The sequence below is a fragment of the Lacerta agilis genome, chromosome 6 (genome assembly GCF_009819535.1).
Source record: "Lacerta agilis isolate rLacAgi1 chromosome 6, rLacAgi1.pri, whole genome shotgun sequence".
Taxonomy (NCBI): Eukaryota; Metazoa; Chordata; class Lepidosauria; order Squamata; family Lacertidae; genus Lacerta; species Lacerta agilis.
The window spans coordinates 93,047,555-93,069,157 of NC_046317.1; the positions used below are offsets into that span (position 1 = coordinate 93,047,555).

Genomic DNA, 21,603 nt, shown 5'->3' on the forward strand with positions numbered 1-21,603 from the left:
CATAGCAAAACATAACGTCAGTTCCCGTGGGCCGGCGCAGCTTGAGCTGTGTGTAACCCTTTCAGCTCCTCACAGATTCTATGAATCTGCAGCATTTACATGTTGCTGCCCAGTCCATGCCCCGCAGTATTCTGGGCAATGGCTGAGCTGATCTATGCGGCAGGAGCTGCCCTGCCCTCTTGGCCTGGGCATTGGCACCCCTAGTTCTGCTCCTGGGTCTGACCTGGCAGGGATGAGGGAAAGGGGAGACTGTGGTGTCTTTAGGGTATATGGTTTATTTGCACATGTATACAACCTGCACCGATGACACAATAACTGTAAGGACCATAGCTATCAACTTTCCCTTTTTGCGGGAAATTCCCTTATTCCAGCGCCGTTTCCCATTGCAAAAAAAAGGAAAAGTTGACAGCTATGGCCGTTTCCTAATGCAAAAAAGGAAGGTTGACAGCTCTGGTGAGGATACGTCTTACACATGAGTAGAACCTTGGCAGAGACACATGCCCGAATGGCATGTTCCCTCCCTCCTGGACGATCATTCGGGAGCTTCTCAAGCATTCCTCAGCCCGAACATCACAGCGACTGATGCCAGAAGACGCCAGCACACTTAGGGATCTGCAGAGGTTTGCGCAGTTGTGTAACAGAACTCAGCATCTACTTTATTTACATATAAATACACACAGAGCACTTCAACATGGCTTCCCCTCTCTCTCTAGCATCAGGCAGCAAAGAGAAAGAACAAAGGACAATAGTCCCACTTCAGGGAACACAGTAAGACAAACATCCTGTCTTCGTCACATCCTATTCCGGTGGAATCAAAACACACACCCAGTCATGTGATAGACAACAATCCCATGACTGCACACAGGGAATGAATCTCTAACAGTAGCACCCCAAAAGGGACTTGCTTCTCCCATAGCCAAAGCCTTGGAAATCCCAGCAGAAATCAGGCGTGGTTCTGTCTCTCATCTGCCCAGCCTGCTTCTCACTCTCAAACGCCTCCACTCGGGCTTTTGTGTGTGTCTGCATAACCGGCTTTCTGCACTTTTACTGTTGTGTCTCCCCAATAGATCAGCTGCGTCTTGTACATGAACCAGAAGATTTTTGTGTCTGGGTGGAGCAAGCGAGTGACCTGGTACCTGTAAGTAGAGACCAAGTGCTGGTGGGCATCTGGGGGTGGGCGGTGGGTGGTGGGGGCTTCCAATGTTCTCCACTTCAAGGCCAGGCCATAGCTAGGCACTTAAAGACTCGGGCACAGGCCCAATATATAAATTAACATTTGCACAAAACCCTCCAGTATGAGAAAGGAGATTTTGGCTGATATACCTTTCTTCCCCTCTGAGGTCAATAGCAGCTTCGGGGTGGGGGCATTTTGATTGGGAGAATAACATGCAGGGAAAAGCCTGTTCGTACTTGCCCTGTCTGTTTTCGTTCCATTTGCAGCGATGATAACATTACCCCATTATGCAGTTGGGGCTGCTCTAAGATCTTAACAAAGAGTGAATATATTGGACGGAGAATTTCTTTCTCCCTCTCCCATAACACCAGAACTCACGGGCATCCAGTGAAGCTGCAGGTTGGACAATTCGGGACTTGTAAAAGAAAGTTAGTTAACCTATGGAACTCCTTCCCACTGGAGGCAGTGATGACCACTAACCTAGATGGCTTTTGGTTGGAAAAAAAACCATGGAGGAGAGGGCTTCCCACTGTGAGAACAGGGTGCTGGACTGGAGGGGCCATTTGACTGATCCAGCAGGCTTTTCTCATGGGCTTCCCGCCTTTTCTGTGATGTAAGGGGAGGATTCTGCCTCCTGCCCCTCTCCTCTCCCCGGACAGCTACGATGGGGCTACTTAATTTCTCCTAACCAGAGACAACAAGGAAGACGAGAAAGTGATCGAGTGCAAGCACTGGAAGTCGTACCACTCCGACGACATCTCGTGCATGGACCGCCACGGCAAAAATCTTTTGGCGACCGCGTCCTGCAACGGGGACATCGTCCTGTGGAGCGTCCACTCTGGGCAGGCGTTCTGCCGATTCAACGCATCCGAGAGCCCCTTGGTCCTTGCTCCCCGAAGGGTAACGTTCAAGACCCCATACGCCACAAAGGCTCTCTTTTGTAAATTCCCAAGGCGGGTGGCATTTCCCTGGGGCTGCGGAGGAGTGAAACCTCACACTCCAGGGAGCAATAGCCTTTTCCGTCTGCCACTGCCGGCTGCTGTGCAGTTTCGCTCAGGGAAAATGCCCCCCGAGACAGATTTCAGGGATGGGGCAGAAGATAGATCTCTGGGTGGCAGGTTTGCCGGAGATCAGCAAGAGCGTCTGATTCCCAGTCGTTTGTTGTTGTTTGGCAAACAGCGCCCGCTCGGGGCCCCTCGGGTTCCTTCCCGCTGCCCCGCGCCCTACTCCAGTCCTGCGTAGCGGCAGGCTGGAGAAGCGCCCCGATGACCAATTGCGGCACTGAGAGGAGGGGCGGCCGCCGGGGATCACACCCGCCTCCCAGGCGGGGCGCGCACACCAGCCAAAGAGGGGCGGACAGAGGGAGGGAGGGCTGATAACTGCGCACCGATCGCTTCCTCCTGCCTTCAGCCTTCTCCCTGATGGCGGGCGAGCCGGGGATGAGGGGCGTGGCGCTGGAGCGGCGCGGGGCTCTGCGCGCCCTTCCAGTGCTCCCGGGACAGGAGGAAAGGGCGGCCAGCTCGCAGACCGCCCGAGAGTGGCATGGGCGGCAGAGGCTGCGCTGCCGGCGCGCCCGTGGGGGCAGGGGCGGGTTGGGGAGGGGGGCGCCCGGTATGCCGGCGGGCTCACGGGGCGCCCCTGGGGGGCCCGGCGCCCTGGCACGCCGTGCCACTAGCCCCTATGGATGAGACGGCCCTCTTAGCAACTCTGTGGCAATACCAGGGTTTCCGCCCGCTAGCCCCTCCTGAGGGAACTCCAAGACACAAACTATCACCCTGCAGGTCAGTTTTGTCCTTTCCCTGAGTTCACCTCCTCATGAGCATACATAACTCGCTGGACCAAATGAACGACGATATTTTCTTAGCTCAACAATAAAAAGTCTTTATTTCTTTCAGAACATAACAGTTTCAGTAATGGTTTATAAGCTTAGTTTCCTAACAGTGTAAACTCTTTCTTTCAGCATCATATACACATCTTCAACGTATCCTAACCTATCCTAACCTACCCACCACTATCCTGGCCCCACGCCCTCCTTCTTCCAGTCACCAAACGGCTGCTCCCTCCTTTTTAAAGAGCGGAATGTCCTGCCTCCCAAGGGATATCTGCCACTCAAACTGGGGTGCCCATTAACTCATAAAACACCGTGGGTTTCTGAAAATCCCTTAACTTAGGTCCGATTCATTACAGAAGTCATTAAACAAATCGGGGAATAAAACCAGAGAATAAGCACATATAAGAGAGTAATAGTAGTGAGGAGAAATCGATAAGGTGAAGATAAAAGGAATTATTATTGGATTTATATGTTTAAAATACCTTGTAATGTCCATGATGGTTAGTAATTCCTAAAAAAACTGTATGTCGATAAGATTTTTAGTCAAACTTTCTATTTTTTCCATCTTTTTTCCTTGTTTTTCCTTTCTATCTTCTTGTGTAAATTCTTTTTCTTTCCTAACAGAGCATTGTCTTTGATTATGTGTAATTTTTAATGTGTAAATAAAAACAATTGAATAATAAAAAAAAGTAACAAAATTCATACAATCGCTTCTATTGCATTTGGATTTCTAATCTTTCTGCACTGGAAATCTTGAAGGCCCCTTTCCAAAAGGGAATTTCTTTCCCTGTGTCGTGGGATGCGTCTAGCAAGATGCTCTCTCACACCTGTTGACCCAGAGTGGGCTTTCCTGATGGTGGGAAGGAACACCCCATCCCTTTGCCGGGATGAAGCCAAGGGGAGCTGAGCCCCGGAGCCCAAGCCCGCCTCTCCCAAGGGAGAGCAGTTGGCCTGGCCTGCTCCCACCCTCCAATATTTAGGGGTGAGGGCGGTGGGGCGAGTGGTGCGCCTACTTGTGCTGAAGTGGAAACGGCGTCCCCTTTCACCAGGAATTCTCCTCGGACCCAGACATCCCCGAGCTGAACAGGGGTCCCAAGAAGACAGGCTGCAACCACCGGATGGCAATGAAGAAGTGCTTTGCCTGCTCCAGGAAGGCCGCCCAACTCAAAACCGCCATCCCTCAGCGGCCGGCCAGCGCGAAGACTCATCAGGTGACATCTCCTATCCCCCAGAGGCGCCCGGCTTCAGCCATGCCCGGAAACCGCATCATGCGCCCAGCTACGTCCGTTCCCGGAAGCCACATCATGCAGCCCCAGGTAGGTTTTTTTGGGGGGGGAACTCCTTGGGGCTGATGTGGGGGGCAAGGGGAGTGGGCAGCCCTGCTTTTCTCTGCTCGGCTAATGTGCACAGTGTTGGTGAGCACATGGCATGGTGCATTATGCTGCCGGCTTGTGCCTGAAGACAGGGAACCCAGGCAGGTCTTTCTCTGTTAGGCACCCTTCCCTCCTCAGTGCGCTTCCTGTCTTGGCCTGGAGTCAGACCTACGTGCATTGTGCAACCCCCAATTGTCTTCTCCACCTCAGGCTCCTCCTATATTGATCCTTAAAGCTCTTAAGCACGAGTGTGTGAGAGTTTGCTCTTTCTGCAGCTGTTTTTTTGGTTTTGCTGGCAGTGGGTTGTTTTTTTTTTTAACCACAAGATTCCTTCCTCTCTTCTGCCTTCTTTATTTCCAGCTGATTAATTGCTCTTCCCATGGTTAGATTTCCATTGAAGAATTCTAATTTCATGGAATCATAGAATTGTAGCATTCGAAGGGAACCCCCAAGGGTCACCTAGGACAGTGTTTTTCAACCTTTTTTGGGCAAAGGCACACTTGTTTCATGAAAAAAATCACGAGGCACACCACCATTAGAAAATGTTAAAAAAAATTAACTCTGTGCCTATATTGACTATATATAAAGTAATTTTTCAATTTTTCCCACGGCACACCAGGCAACATCTCACGGCACACTAGTGTGCCACGGAACAGTGGTTGAAAAACACTGACCTAGGAATCTCAGCTAAAGAGTCTCTGACAGACGGCCATTTGACCTCTGCTTAAAAACATCAAAGGAAGGAGAGAAACGCAATGCAAAAAAATTAATAAAATTAATAACAGCCCAGTATCACTTTTATGATCTCAGCAGGGTGCAACAGGGTTAATCTGTTAATGTGGTGGAATCTACAAAATCTGCACCGATGGTCCCTGGTGAGGCACATGCTGCAGATTCGAGAGGTCTTCACAGGAAGCCAGGCCAGAGGACTGGAAAGACAGGTGGACCTTCTTAGGAAAGGCCTGATGATGTTTCTCGCGATTTTGCAGGAAGCTTGGGAACCCGAAGCAAGCGACAAGACTGCGGCTGCTCCTCATGCTCACGCAGCTCCTGAGACTGGCTCATCGAAGGCCGAGATCCCTACCTGGCAGGAAGAAGTCATCGCCAGCCGGGTTGGTGTGGAGAAGGTTAGTGCCACCGGTTCCTCTGCTACGGGTCCGGTAGTGTGGGGTTTGGGTTAGGCCAAGAGCAGCCCTGCACAAATCCAACCCCAATTTCTAACAGCGCTCGTTTCTTTACTCAACGCGGGATTGCCGTTTCCCCAGAGTGCGTCACAGTCTTCCACCTTGCCCCTTCGTCCGCTAAATGCTTCTTTTCACTCTGAACGGAGCGTTCGTAACCTAGGGTTTTTTTGCCAAAAAGCCACATAAATTTGAGATTGAGATGTACGGCGAGATCAAGGAAGGGAAACTTTAAAACGAGGGCGGCAATAGAGCTGTCAGATTGGAAGCAGATGGAAGGGCTGGGCGACGATGATAAGATGGAATTGCTCTCGTTGTTCGGGTGTCATCCATATTGGCGCCTGCCGTGTTCAATAACGGTGTGAATATTCCGCACGGTGCAGGAACGCGCTCCACGCTTACGGTTCTCATTGGCTGCCGCCGTTGTACGGCACTGTCACATAGAATCACAGACTTGGAAGGGGTTCCAATGGTCCTCTAGTCCAACCCCCTGAAATCACATCTGGAGAATCCCTTCTCCACCACCCAGAGGTTTTCCTAGCAGCTTCCAAGAGGGTGTTAGCCAAAGAACTGGGCCCTTCCCTGAGACCAATTACCAACCAGCTGGTGCCCTCCAGATTCTGTGGACCATAACTCCCATCGGCCACACCCAGTGGTCAAGGATGTGGGCAGTCTTGGACCACGTCCTCTGCAAGGCACCACACCGGGGAACCCCTCGCGGCCACTGCGATTCTGAAAGGTCTCTCGCTTCATCCACCTTTGCCTTTCTAGCTCCTCTTTCTGAACGCTCGCGAGAGAGACTCCAACACAGCCATTATGCTGACCAGCTGCTCCGACGGGAACATCTACGCGTGGACATTTGGTGGCAAAGGAGGGATGCTGGGCAAATTCCGAGGAGGCCACGGGCATGCCCAGGACACCGTGGTCTGTTCCATGACCACAGATGACAAGAACCTAGTCCTCTTCACTGGGGATTCCTTGGGATACTTGAAGGTCAGTGTTCCTTCCCACTTCCCTTTGGATTAGTGACTAGACGGTTGACGGCTCCATATTCTGGCATGGCACCTCCAACTCCTGGCTGCCTGTTTGCCTCGGTGCCCTCCAGATGTTCTGGACTGTAGTAGTAGTAGTAGTAGTAATAATAATAATAATAATAATAATAATAATAATAATAATAATAATATACTATTTATACCCCGCCCATCTGGCTGAGTTTCCCCAGTCACTCTGGGCGGCTCCCAATCCAGTGTTAAAAACAACACAGCATTAAATATTAAAAACTTCCCTAAACAGGGCTGCCTTCAGATGTCTTTTAAAAATAGGATAGCTGCTTATTTCCTTGACATCTTATGGGAGGGCGTTCCACAGGGGGAGGGTGCCACTACCAAGAAGGCCCTCTGCCTGGTTCCCTGTATACTCACTTCTCGCAGTAAGGGAACCGCCAGAAGGCCCTCGGAGCTGGACCTCAGTGTCCGGGCTGAACGATGGGGGGTGGAGACGCTCCTTCAGGTATACAGGACCGAGGCCATTTAGGGCTTTAAAGGTCAGCACCAACACTTTGAATTGTGCTTGAAAACGTACTGGGAGGCAATGCAGATCTCTCAGTAACTCCCATCGCAGCTGTGATGCCTGAGGCTGGTGGGACCTGAAGCTCAAATGTTTTTTTCCCTCCATATCTGAAAATTTCTTCATCTCCAACACAGAGAACTGCAAGTTCAGACAATTTGGAGGAGTGCGAATCTCAAAGGATGGTTGTGTTTTCAGTTGGCATGGTGTGAATTAAGTAGGTTTGCCTTTAATGGAGCTCATTCCTCCATGCTCTGGGTGCTGGCAACCATCCCTGCCCCCTCCTCAAAATGTGCCGGGCCCCCCGCCCCTGCTGTCCTCCCCACACGCTACGCCACTGGGTTTCTGTGCTTGACACAGCTGCTCAGGTATATACTAAAAAAAAAAAAAAATCCTTCCAGTAGCACCTTAGAGACCAACTAAGTTTGTTCTTGGTATGACCTTTCGTGTGTATCTGAAGAAGTGTGCATGCACACGAAAGCTCATACCAAGAACAAAGTTAGTTGGTCTCTAAGGTGCTACTGGAAGGATTTTTTAATTTTTTTTATTTTGTTATGACTATGACAGACCAACACGGCTACCTACCTGTAACAGGTATATACTGTAACCTTGTGAAGGCAGTTAGCAGGATATGAAATGTTTGCTCGGGTACTGGCCATGGCTCCACCCTCTGAATGTCCCCTGCGCACGTGGAAAAGGAAAGGAAGGTGGCTTGCACCAAGGGTGGCCGTGCCTGTGGCTGTTGCATGGTTGCTCTGCCCTTTTCGAAAAAAGCCAGACGTTCTGCGTTGTGAGAAGGGTGGCACAGCCAAGGGGGAAACAGAAGGCCGCCACGATTTGATTCCACGTGAATGCGCTCCAGACAGGGAGCGAGCAAAGCACACCGTAGACATTTCTATTTTAATGGGATTCTTTTTATTGTGCATGTTAATTATTGTGCATTTTAATGATGCAGTCACAATTTGCAAACAGCTTTTTGAAATACAGTCGTACCTTGGCTCCTGAATGCCTTAGGAGTCAAACGTTCCGGCTCCTGAATGATCGAAAAATGGGAAATTCTTTCTAGTAGCACCTTAGAGACCAACTGAGTTTGTTCCTGGTATGAGCTTTCGTGTGCATGCACACTTCTTCAGATACTTTTTCGATTTTGTTTTGACTATGGCAGACCAACACGGCTACCCACCTGTAACCGAAAAATGGGAGTGAGTGTTCTAGCTTTTGAACGCTTTTTGGGAAGTCTGGCATGGCTTCCGCAGTTGTTTCCAGCACACCTGCACAACTGGAAACCAATTGGAAGCTGCGCCTTGGTTTCCGAACATTTCGGAAGTCGAACAGACTTCTGGAATGGATTCCATTCAACTTTTTTTTTAAATAGAAAACTTTATTGATTTTTCATATTATTACAAAACACAAAATAAGTTAACAGGACTTAACTTAAAACATAACTTACAAAACAAAACATATCTGACAAGTAAATCATCTAAAACATATACCAACTTTATAAATCTTCATATCTTCATGAAGATATCTGAAGATATATGAAGATTCCATTTGGTACGACAGTATTTCATATCCTGCCCTTCCTCCTGATGGAACACCAGGGCAGTTTCAAAACAATTATTTATTCGCATTATATTTGGTCTTTTTTATTTTTTACCATTCCTCTGGATTTTCTTGCAGGGCGTTCACACATCTCTCTGTTAGCCTCTTGTTCCTTGCACATTTCCCAATACATTTCCCGGTGGCTTGCCAGACTGCAAACAGTTTTATTCTTTTTTTAAACAGCGGATTTGTTGCACTAGGGCAACAGAGACCTTTTATTCCACTTTTAGCTGCGGAAGCAAAATACTGAGAAGGCTGGAGGCAGCCCAGCGCGGAAAGGTCGGGCTTCTCTGATCACCATTCCCTCCCCTTTTCCTAGATCTGGGATATCATGAATTACTGCACACCGAGAGGGAAGATAGACCCTGAGTCAGAGATTAGCGACGAGAATCTTCCTGAGCCCAGCCAGAACGTTTTTCGTAGCTTAATCCCCGATTACTGCAGAATTCCTTCGGACTTCAGTGCCTCTGGTATGATCGAAGAGGTTAGAAGCATGGCGTCCTTTTTCCAGAGCGGTACCAAGCTGTACCAACGGGACTGCGTGAGAGGAAGTGTTTGGGCATCCTGGCACATGTGGGATTGTTTGATTATTTAATAGCGACACCTTTCTCCATTTTATTGTTAATTCTACTTCAGTGTCTGACCCCAGAACACTTCTTTAGCTCATGCAGCCCAAACAGAAAGTCTACAAGTTTTGGTAGCTTGTAGCGGGTTGCGTTGTGGGTTAAACCACAGAGCCTAGGGCTTGTCGATCAGAAGGTCGGCGGTTCGAATCCCCGCGACGGGGTGAGCTCCCGTTGCTCGGTCCCTGCTCCTGCCAACCTAGCAGTTTGAAAGCACGTCAAAGTGCAAGTAGATAAATAGGTACCACTCCAGCGGGAAGGTAAATGGCGTTTCCGTGCGCTGCTCTGGTTCGCCAGAAGCGGCTTAGTCATGACCTGGAAGCTGTACGCTGGCTCCCTCAGCCAGTAAAGTGAGATGAGCGCCGCAACCCCAGAGTCGGACACGACTGGACCTAATGGTCATGGGTACCTTTACCTTTAGCCCATCTCCCACAAGGCTCAGAAGGGCCCTCCCTCACCCCACAAGATTCCCCCCCCAAAAAAACCAGGAACCATTCCCAGCAAGCAATGGCATGTCTGCCACCTTCCTGGCAATGGTGTAACAGGGTCCTTTTTTTAATTTCTGCGTCAGGAACACGAGGGCTGGGTCACCTCTCTGATTCCCCCCGTCTGCCTGAGCTCCTGGAGGGGACACTTGAAGAACGTGGGCAGCATCAGATACGTGGAGAGATTCAAGGCGATTCTGACTTCCAGCCACGACAGCACAATCAAGCTCTGGATGCTGTCGGGGAGACATGTGGGTGAGGCATTTTCTCTTGCATCCCCAGGCTGTTGTCGCGGGAGACCAGGAGGCTGGTCCAGGGCAGGGGAGCAGAGCGATGGAATCGTAGAGTTGGGAGGGACCCCGAGGGTCATCCAGTCCAACCCCCCTGCAAAGCAGGAAGTCCATTGGCCATGAGCTGCTGCAGTTGGGCAGTGGAGAGAAAAGGGCCTGCCCCCATCTCCAAATCTGCACCACGTCTATGCGCCTGTAACTCTGGGGTAGGGAGAATGTGTGTGGCCTGGGGAAGGTTTCAGGGGCCAGATAGAGGGTTTGGGAGGGCCACATTTAGGGCCCTGAGGACCCCATCTCTGACAGTGAGTGATTCCTGGGGGCCCAGGAAGTTTTCTTCTTTGCACTTTGAATCCGGAACGGATTTAGGTTTGATGAGGCCCTCAGCTCCTGAAGGTAATGGGGCCCTATTTGTCAACTACAAATTGTTGCTGTTTTTTGTGTTGAATATATGGACAACACCATTACTGGCCCCAACAACATCAAACATACCATCTCAGGAGTATTTAATTGCTCATCTTCTAACATTGTGTATGCAATCAAATGCCAACAGTGCCCTTCAGCTCTCTATATTGGACAAACAGGCCAAACCCTACGCCGAAGGATAAATGGACATAAATCTGATATCAGGAATCACAAGACAGAGAAACCAGTAGGAGAACACTTCAGTCTCCCAGGACATTCTATAAAAGATCTCAAAGTAGCTGTCTTAATACAAAAGAATTTCAAAAATAGACTGGAAAGAGAAGTTGCTGAATTGCAACTAATCACCAAACTTAAAACCATGGAGAGACCTGGTCTGAACAAAGACATTGGATTCTTATCTCATTATACATGACAAAGCTATCTTTAGCCATCTCACCCCTTGCTTTTTCCTGTAGGACCAATTGCAGTCGTTAACAATCGCCAACAGGTTTTCCACACCTATCAGCCGATCCCCCATTCCCACCACCCTTCTGAGTAATACCCCTCCCCACTCTCTCACTATATATAAGGGTCTGGTGACTTCTGTTTCAGTGTATCTGAAGAAGTGTGCATGCACACGAAAGCTCATACCAAGAACAAACTTAGTTGGTCTCTAAGTTGCTACAGGAAGGAATTTTTTTTTTTTTTTTTTTTTTTTGACTATGGCAGACCAACATGGCTACCTTCCTGTAACTATATGCTATATGGTAATTTATGGCCCTAATGGGTACCTAAAGTCATTTGCACATAACAAAATATGTATTTTATCAAAGTCAATGTATTATATATTGGAAATATACATCCAGGTTTTTTTCCCCTTTGAATTTTTTTGGGGCCCCCAAGAGAGTGGGGCTACAAGCTATAGCTTGTTTAGCTTATACATAAACCCAGCACTGCTTTGAATAATAAAATCATAGAACTGTGGAGTTGGAAGGGACCCCAAGTGTCATCTAGTCCAACCCCTGCAATGCAGGAATCTCAGCTAAAGCAACCCTGACAGACACATGTCAGGCAGTTTGCTTTTCTTGGTCTCTCTTCAGGTGAGCTGTGAGCAGGACTATATCTGAGCTATCCAACAGTGGAACAGACTCCCACGAGAGGTGGTGGGTGCTCATCTGCCATGTACGATCTGGTTGATATTCCTGCATCGCAGGGGGTTGGACTAGATGACCCTCGGGGTCTCTTCCAACTCCACGACTCTATGATAGAACCCTTGACACACACCCCTTTGGCACTTTCCACAGCAAAGCAATCCTGCTTCTGCCGCCCTGAGAACAGCTGGATTCTCTTGACTAATGCATGCAGTGCAAACAAAGAAAGTTTTCATGCATTTTCTTAGATTGCAAACTGTTTTCAGCTAGCTAGGCAAATGGCCAACGGACTATGAAGGGCAGCCTCCTTTTCACCGCTGGAAGTTATGCTCAGACTCTAATTTGCCCTCAGGGATATCACTAGGGGCAAGTCCTAAGCTTCTCTTGAAACCTTGGTCTATTTTCCTTGGCCATTAGGGACCAGAAACCTGCTAAAAATAACATCGGGCTGAGATTTCCAAAGGCGCTGAGTTTTGTCACCTGTACCAAAATCCAGTGTCTAGTTTGCAACACCGCATTCTGCTTTGGGTTATGGGTTGGGGTTTGGCAAAAGTGAAGGTGCTCAGATTAGGAAAAAGCGGCGGGGTCAAGGGTCCGCGGCCGCAAAGCCCAGATCTCCTCCTCCTGGCTTCCCTCGCAGGGACGTTTGGGCAGACGGTGTGGAGGCTCGAATTTCAGTCCATGATGACGGCAGAAGTGCCCGAGGACATCCGCCGAACAGGCTCCCTGCAGACCCTGAAGGTCCTGAACGAAGGCCGGCAGCCCCACTGGGAGTGAGTAAACAGAGGCGGATGCCTTCTCTTGGCCTGCAGCTGAGAGGGAGCAGCTCCCCCTTGCTGCACTCTTGCACCTGCAGCACAGAAGATAGTGCCTCTCCCCCCCCCCCTGAGCACTATGGAGAACACAGCAGCTAGAAACAGCATCCCCTCCAACATTTCCCCGATGAAAAAAGGGACCATCCTGGCTGCCCCCCCCCCCCGCAGGCGGCTCCACCCAGCAGCGGGGAGAGAAGCTCTTTTAAAAAAAGAAAAGGCAAGGCAAGCAAGCTGCTTGCCTTGGCTTTTCTTTTTTAAAAGGACTTTTCTCCCCGCTGCAGGGGCGGCCAGCGAGGAGGAGGAGTGTCACAAGGGTGACACCCCCCCCATCCTCGCTGCCCCCCCCGCAGGTGGCTCCAATGGGTGGTGCCAGCCAGCCATCTGGCACACACACACACAGACACACACACACACACACACACACACACACACAGACAGAGGCCAGCTGTGTGTCGGCAAGAGGAAGGAGCTCTCCCTGGAGAGCTTTTCCCCCCTTTTAGGCTGCCGATCGCTAAGCAACCCAAGATCTACCTGCGATCAACCAGGAACTTCCTCACGATTGACAGGTAGATCGCGACCGACCTGTTGGCCTCTCCTGTTCTAAGGAAAAGGTATGGGACGCAGGTGGCGCTGTGGATTAAACCACAGAGCCTTGGGCTTGCCGATCAGAAGGTCGGCGGTTCGAATCCCCGCGACGGGGTCAGCTCCCGTTGCTCGGTCCCTGCTCCTTCCCACCTAGCAGTTCGAAAGCACGTCAAAGTGCAAGTAGATAAATAGGTACCGCTCTGGCGGGAAGGTAAATGGCGTTTCCGTGCGCTGCTCTGGATCGCCAGAAGCGGCTTAGTCATGCTGGCCACATGACCCGGAAAAACTGTCTGCGGACAAACATCGGCTCCCTTGGCCAGTAAAGCGAGATGAGCACCGGAACCACAGAGTTGTCCGCGACTGGACCTAACGGTCAGGGGTCCCTTTACCTTTAAGGATAGTAGGAAATGATATATTGAATAAGTATTATCCTTCTTTCACTCACCCCAGTGAGTAATGTAGCAGAGCAAATTCCCCTCAATATAGCTGGAAGCTAGTCTGCAGATTCGCTTGAATCTGCTAGTTAAGTTTATTTCCTGGTGTCCCCTTTAATCCCTCTTAAAAGAATAAAGACACAAGAGTCTTTCTGAGTAAAGTACAGTGGACTCTCCGGATACGAACTTAATTCGTTCTGGCGGTCCGTCCGTACCCCGAAAAGTCCGCAACATGAGGCGCTGCTTCTGCGCACATGAGCAGTGTGATAGAGTATACACTTCCGGGTTTGCCGCATTCGCAATCTAAAGGTAACGTAACCTGAGGGTCCACTGTAACAAGAAGTTTACTCACATTTCAGTTCACGATTTGATTCCTGAAAGGCAGGCTTTATTTAGTAGTTATATCAAGAAACAGATCTCATAGGGAGACTGAACTCATGTGCTGCTGGCTGAGAGCCAGCAGACAGCAAAATTATGTTAATAGAATAAGAAATGGCTGCAGGAGAGCAGCATGGCAGCAAGAGAGAGAACAAGACAACTTCAAGACGACAAGAAGACAAAACTAGACTGAAGTGAGAAAACGGCTCCATGACCCAGCTCTTTTATGGAGTCAGTCCGGGCCATGCCCATCTCCCAGGTCACATGCAGGGACTGTACCGATGGATTACATCCCACACAAATCAGAAAGCAGGGTGGCTTCTGGAAAATATGACACTTGGAGGGTCTGGGATTAACAGTTAAAGGCCTGGTTGAAGAGGAATGTTTTCCCCTGGTGCCTAAAGAGAGGTAACAAAGGCGTCAGGTGAGCCTCCTTGGGTGGAGCATTCCACAAGTGAGGAGCCACCACAGAAAAGGCCCTATTTGGCTTCTGCCACTGAGGGACCTCTCACAGAGGCACGTGGAGAAGGTGCTTGTTTGCATGCACCGGGGTCATTATTTCTCTCTCTCCTCTCCCCCACCCCCCGCGGTTTCTGCTTGCAGGACCACCCGCAGCATCGTGCAGACGCTGAGCCAGCAGAGGAGGCAGCAGTCCATGCTGATGGATTTCCTGCACGTCAAGTCGTCCCTCGACGCTGCCAGCAAGATGCAGGAAATGATCCAGAAAGAGACGCGGATCATCCCGGTCACAGACGAGCAAGTGGAGGCCTCTTATCAGCGGTGGGAAGAGCACGGGAAGCTAGTGAGGAAGATCTCTTGCTTCTTGGTGGGGCGGGGCGGGTCTTCTGTTGCCTAAAAAGTGACCGGAGCACATGGGCATAGCCAGGGTTTATGTGGGGAGGGGGCAGGGTACCCATTTGTCCTGTTCCAGAACCGAGCTGCCTGCGACGCGATGGGTCAGTTTGCGGAATCCACGCCTATCTCTCAGTCGGGTTGTCAGTGGCATCGCTAGAAGGCGCCACAATAACATCCGAGTGGCCTGAGCATTTCAATTTCAAATATTCTGATTATTTCCCCTTTTAGTTAAGTTTTTATATTTATTTACTTGATGGAGGTGACAGCTGCCCCCCCTCCCCGTCCCCCTGGCTATGCCCAGCCAATGAGCGCTAGAACGTCAGTCGATGCCACCCACCCATTGAAACTTACAACTAATGGAGCTGGACGGGGCTTCCAGATGAAGGCCTTGATGTGGCGTAGAATTGAAGAGTTGGAAGGGGCTCTGGGGGTCATCTAGACTAACCCCCTGCAATGCAGGATTCACAACTACAGCATCCGTGGCAGGTTTGTTTAAACCTTCGTTTAAAACCTTCGAATGAAGCCCACCACCCTCTGAGGGAATTGGTTGCACAGTTCTTGTGGTCAGAAAGTTATTCTATATATATATATATATATATGTATACAAATAAAAAAATTACATTGATACTATCCTATACTGAAATGTTTAAATGTTTTTTTTGATTGTCCTTGGATCTTCCTGCCACGCCAGGGTGGCGCGTCACACCCTTTGAGGACCGCTGCTCTATGGTATTAACCCCTTCATGCAGGAATTGGACTTAAGCATGTTGGTTATCTGACGCTGGTTATCTCACAGAAAGGAGATTCCAGCCCAAGCATTAGGAAGAGCTTTCTGATGCTGCAAGCCACTCGACAGCGGAACGGACTCGCTGGGGAGGGGGTGGGCTCTCCTTTGTCGACGTTTTTAAAGCAGATGTTGGGTGGTCACCTGTCAGGGATGCTTTAGTTGTCGCTCCTGCTGGATGGCCTTTGAGGGTCCCTTCTAATTCTGTCGTTCTATGACTCCAAGGCATGCAGGGCAGCGCAGGGGCAGGAAAGGCAGGTGGGACCATTGGGCAGCTCAGGGGAGGGGAGCCAGAGGCAGTGGAAGGGAGCAGGGCCCAGCTAAGCAACTTCTCTGGCTTAAATCCCTCGGTGAGCGCAGAAGAGCGATATCCTGGGCACCGCCTACAAGCAGAAGTTTCCGCGCCCCGTCTTGAAGCAGCTCCCAGAAATGAAGGCCTACGTAGCCCACAAGGAGGTAAGTGAGCTCCAGGAGAAGGAGGAGTTGGCAGGGTGAAGGGGTGGTGGGGAGCTCTCATAACCCCATGCCCTCCAACATGCCTCTGATGAAAGTAAAGGTAAAGGGACCCCTGACCATTAGGTCCAGTCATGGATGACTCTGGGGTTGTGGTGCTCATCTCCCTTTATTGGCTGAGGGAGCCGGCGTACAGCTTCCGGGTCATGTGGCCAGCCTGACTAAGCCGCTTCTGGCGAACCAGAGCAGCGCACGGAAACGCCGTTTACCTTCCCACTGGAGCAGTACCTATTTATCTACTTGCACTTTGATGTGCTTTCGAACTGTTAGGTGGGCAGGAGCAGGGACCGAGCAACGGGAGCTCACCCCGTCACGGGGATCCGAACAGCCAACCTTCTGATCGGCAAACCCTAGGCTCTGTGGTTTAACCCACAGCACCACCCATGTCCCTCTGATGAAAATAGCAACGTCTTAAACAAGAGCGTGAGTGCTCACTGGAAGGACAGATCCTGAAGCTGAGGCTCCAAGACTTTGGCCACCTCATGAGAAGAGAAGACAAGACTCCCTGGAAAAGACCCTGATGTTGGGAAAGATGGAGGGCACAAGGAGAAAGGGACGACAGAGGATGAGATGGTTGGACAGTGTTCTCGAAGCTACCGGCATGAGTCTGACCAAGCTGCGGGAGACAGTGGAAGACAGGAGTGCCTGGCGTGTTCTGGTCCATGGGGTCACGAAGAGTCGGACACGACTAAATGACTAAACAACAACAACAAAGAGTGGGACATTCCGGGATCAAATCGGAAACCGGGACGGCTTCTCTAAATCCAGGATTGCCCCTGAAAAATAGGGACACTTGGAGGGTCTGTGTTAGTTACTGCCTGTTCCTGGGAACTTCCTGCTTTGCCCCCTGCTTCCCAAATCTGTGGAACATCGCTGCATCAGAACGTTTGGCAAGACATGGGCGGGTGGCTCTGGGGCGAGGCTAAAATGGATTATTCAAATACAGCAACAGGGAGGGAGCTTCCCTTACGCCTCTGGCTTATCATTCTTCACTGTGGGTATCTGCATTCCACCTGAAAGTCAGTGAACTGTGGTTGCAAATTGATTGCGATTGTGTGAATTCCACAATTCCGCATTACTGTTTCCTTTGTTGGTTAACCTGCTCTTTGCTGTGTTTACACTTTTTTATTTGCATGCAATAAAGAGAGAGATTGAGATCTATTTCCCAAACGCGGAAGTGGGCAAACTCAGCAGGAAAAAGGTTTAGTTTGCTTTGAGTGACCCTAATAGCTTTGTGACACATAAAAAGATGAGGAAAGTAATGAAGTATACAGTTACATCTTATGTTACCTGTAACAGAATTGTAGAGGAATGTTTCAAGTTTTTTTAAAGAAACAGTCACAGATGTTCTATGTGTGCACCCTTTGTGACAAGACACACATCGAATCGGTAATCCATTTCTGCCCAAACGCGACTCACCCACTTCTCCACTGCAGTCGCATCTGGAAACTGTATACTTCATTATGAATCAACCTATATTGCCATAAATTGCTTTGGAGATTCTGAGGTTTAATCTGAAGCTGAGCTAGGTTTGAGCTTGTTGATGGCAACTCTGCTTCCACCCCCTAATATTACTGATGTAATCATGTGATTATATAATGCAAATATATATATATATATATATATATATATATATATATATATACACACACACACACACACACACACACACACACACACACACACACACACAGTGGTGCCCCGCTAGATGAATGCCTCGCTAGACGAAAAACCCGCTAGACGAAAATTTTCGCAGGACGAATTATTTTCGTCTAGCGGGGCACCACTGTATGTATGTATATATATATATGTATGTATGTATGTATATACTGTCATAATTATGTTGTTGTTGTTTAGCTGTTCAGTCGTGTCCGACTCTTCGTGACCCCATGGACCAGAGCATGCCAGGCACTCCTGTCTTCCACTGCCTCCCGCCCGCAGTTTGGCCAAACTCATGATAGTAGCTTTGAGAACACTGTCCAACCATCTCATCCTCTATCGTCCCCTTCTCCTTGTGCCCTCCATCTTTCCCAACATCAGGGTCTTTTCTAGGGAGTCTTCTCTTCTCATGAGGTGGCCAAAGTACTGGAGCCTCAACTTCAGGATCTGTCCTTCCAGTGAGCACTCAGGGCTGATTTCCTTCAGAATGGAGAGGTTTGATCTTGAGTCTTCTCTTCTCATGAGGTGGCCAAAGTATTGGAGCAGACATCTCCAAACTAAGGCCCGTGGGCTGGATGCAGCCCGCGCAAGCCAATTGTGCAGCCCCGACAACCCCCGCTGCCCGCTCTTACCGGCGCAGCGATGGAAATAGCTTTTGCGCATGCGCAGAATGTCATTTCTGACACATTTTCGGGTCTGTGGAGGCCTGTGCGCATGCGCACAAGCTTTTTCCGGTACCGCGCCGGCCCGGAAGTGCACTGGGAAAAGTGAGTGTGCAGGTGTATGGGCGCACGCTCCGCCGCCCTCCAGCCCACCGTACGATCAGCGCCACAGGAACTAGCCCAAGGCCGGGTATGTTTGGGGACCCCTGTATTGGAGCCTCAGCTTCAGGATCTGTCCTTCTAGTGAGCACTCAGGGCTGATTTCTTTAAGAATGGATAGGTTTGATCTTCTTGCAGTCCATGGGACTCTCAAGAGTCTCCTCCAGCACCATAATTCAAAAGCATCAATTTTTCGGTGATCAGCCTTCTTGATGGTCCAGCTCTCACTTCCATACATTACTACTGGGAAAACCATAGCTTCAACTATATGGACCTTTGTCGGCAAGGTGATGTCTCTGCTTTTTAAGATGCTGTCTAGGTTTGTCATTGCTTTCCTCCCAAGAAGCAGGCGTCTTCTAATTTCGTGACTGCCGTCACCATCTGCAGTGATGATGGAGCCCAAGAAAGTAAAATCTTTCACTGCCTCCATTTCTTCCCCTTCTATTTGCCAGGAGGTGATGGGACCAGTGGCCATGATCTTAGTTTTTTTGATGTTGAGCTTCAGACCATATTTTGCGCTCTCCTCTTTCACCCTCGTTAAAAGGTTCTTTAATTCCTCCTCACTTTCTGCCATCAAAGTTGTGTCATCAGCATATCTGAGGTTGTTGATATTTCTTCTGGCAATCTTAATTCCAGTTTGGGTTTCATCCAGTCCAGCCTTTTGCATGATATATCAGTAATTATATTAATGCTAAGCCTGTAGGTTGCTGTACTGCAAAATTGCAATGAAATCGTTATGGCCTTTGGCTCATGCAATAATAAACCAAAGAATTAAATAAAAAGAAGGGCTAAAACAGGGTTGGAGATCCGCATGGCTCTCTTGGGCTCCCTGACTGAGTCCTCCTCTCTCTGTTCCCTTCAGCCCCGGATTTACCGCTGCGTCCAGTACACAGACCTCAAGCCCATGTTCCAGGCGTACGTCCCGGACCTGGTGTTGGATGCCCAGCAGACCCAGGCCGCGATAGACCACCGGGCAACCCGGAGGGCCAAGCGGTGGGCAGCCCTCAAGGGCGTCGTCAAGCCCACCCTCAAGAGCTTCCTGTTGCGCAAGCGAGTTGTGGATCCCAAGGAATGAGCTGCCCATTGCGACGATCCCTCCGAGGCGCGAGGCAGCGGCTTCCTCGTCCCAAGGGCCGCTGCTGGCTTGGGGAGGCTGGGAGCGATTCGAAGCCCTCTCCCGTCCTCGGCTCCCCCCCGTTTCCAGATCCTAGACGCTGGCATTTGGTGCGTCCGACCCTTCGAAATAAACAAATTGTTGGAAATTGATGGCTTGTTCTTTTCCCTGTTAGGTATGGGGTGGGGAGCTTTCTGCAGTGGAGAGTTCTGGTAACAAACGGGTGATACGCTTCGATACAGAAGGCTGTGGGGCATGTTCTAGGCAGGGGCGGAGGAAGGGGGGGGTGCGGTGGGGGCTTACTGCCCTGGGTGTCTTTGCTGAAGGGGGTGACATTTGGCACGCTGCCCGCCCGCGACTCCAAGCCTACCCTAAGCTGTCGAAACGACCCCAAGCTGTCTAAATGTCCACCATGGGCGGCTCGCTCCGCCCCCAGCTGCAGGGCGCGCATGCTGTTCTGTGCACCCGAGCGGCTACCCTGCACCTGGGAGGGCACCCTCCGTGCCCTGCCCCCCTCGGGAGTGTGTCTGCCCTGGGCAGCGCGGGCATATGCTCCGCCGCTGGTTCTAGGCCTGATCCACCTGATGGGCACCATCTCCTAGGGGCAGAGTCCTTTTGCCCTCCCCCCCGATACTTTGGGGAAGGGGGCTGCCCCCCCAATGTTCAGAAGGGGTGGAGGAGGCCAAGCTGAACAAAGCTGGGCATCGGCAGCCGGCTCCTCCTCTCCCTCCTTCTGCCATGGCAGGGAAGGAAAATGGAAGCAGCTCGGCTGGTGGTGGCAGAGGAGGAGCGCTGACCGACCGTGGAAGCTACACTGCCACTGCGTTCAGCTCCTCCAACATCCGATGCCATGCCAGCGACGTCACGTCCCCAGACATTCTACCTCGGAAGCTGGCGCCTTGGGCAGCAGCCACTTCTGCCAGCTGATGGGTTTGTAAGATCGTGCATGGAACGAAGATACTGGACGGAGCAAAGTTTTTCTCCTCTCATAACGGCAGAAGCTGAAGATCTGGGGAAGACAAAAGGAAGCAATTTTGCACGTAGCACATGGTCAAACTAGGGAACTTGCTTCCCCCAGGAGGCAGAGGTGGCCACCAATCTAGGGCTCCTCCACGCTAACACTAATCTTGTGCTTAGAAAAAGGAGGTCTGAGTGGTTTTGCATTTGCCACTCTGCTCCCCCCTGGAAATCCTGCTCTTTACTACTGAATCGGGGCAAATGTCAATCCAGAGGAAGCCCAATTGATGGAGCAGGTTTTCCCTGCGCCAAAGGGTGTCTCCTTTGTGTCGTTTTTTTTTTAAGTGTGTGCTGCGATTTTTAAAATTAGTGTTTTAATTACAGCAAGTTTTGCAAATCGCCTCGAGACATCCATTTGGAAGGCAATAATCATAAAACAGGGCAGAATCGGGGTGAACAGAGTCCTTACGCTGAGCTGCCTCCACAAGCAACTTCTGCCACCTCCCCCTTCCAGGGCTCCCCAACTCCAGTATCTTTTGCTGGGGGGAAAGGCAGCTTCAGAGCTTCCCTAACCTTCCCCTGGCAAGTATTGCACACATGCACCACACCCGTTCCCCACTGGGATGCTGTCTGGCAGAAGTTCCTGCTGGAAGATGCTCCCCCCCCCAGTGGTGTAGCAAGGTCAGGTGGCACCCGGTGCGGAAAAATTCTTGTCACCCCCCAACACTGAAATTATTTAAAAAAGAAAAAATAAGATACTCCCACCTCCCAAAACAGATCCATGTAAATCAGACGTCCTGCAATGCTCAGTTGCTAACTAGTTTCCACTAAGAGCATGAAGGGGCCATGGGAGCCATGGCCCAGGCGCACAATGGGGGGGGGCACAAACCAGCCCCTCCCTGGGAGAGCTCCCCCTTGTGCTGGAGAGCATGGAGGGTGAGGATCAGTTCCTGCTTCCTCATGGCCGGCCCAGCAGCTCTGGCAGAAAGTGTGTTAGGGTTGGGGTTGCC

At 50.4% G+C, this 21,603-nt stretch overlaps 1 protein-coding gene across 1 annotated transcript; it reads left to right on the forward strand.

Annotated features, from left to right (window-relative positions):
- Positions 1 to 269: 269 nt before the first annotated feature.
- On the forward strand, positions 270 to 19,683 carry LOC117049263 (WD repeat-containing protein on Y chromosome-like). The gene is made up of 12 exons (XM_033154003.1): positions 270 to 317; positions 1,068 to 1,138; positions 1,867 to 2,074; positions 4,055 to 4,321; positions 5,368 to 5,505; positions 6,331 to 6,552; positions 9,047 to 9,211; positions 9,922 to 10,090; positions 12,319 to 12,451; positions 14,494 to 14,692; positions 15,890 to 15,985; positions 19,385 to 19,683. The coding sequence occupies exons 1-12, from the start codon at positions 270 to 272 to the stop codon at positions 19,595 to 19,597; spliced, it is 1,929 nt and encodes a 642-aa protein (XP_033009894.1). The 3' UTR covers positions 19,598 to 19,683.
- The last annotated feature ends 1,920 nt before the right edge of the window (positions 19,684 to 21,603 follow it).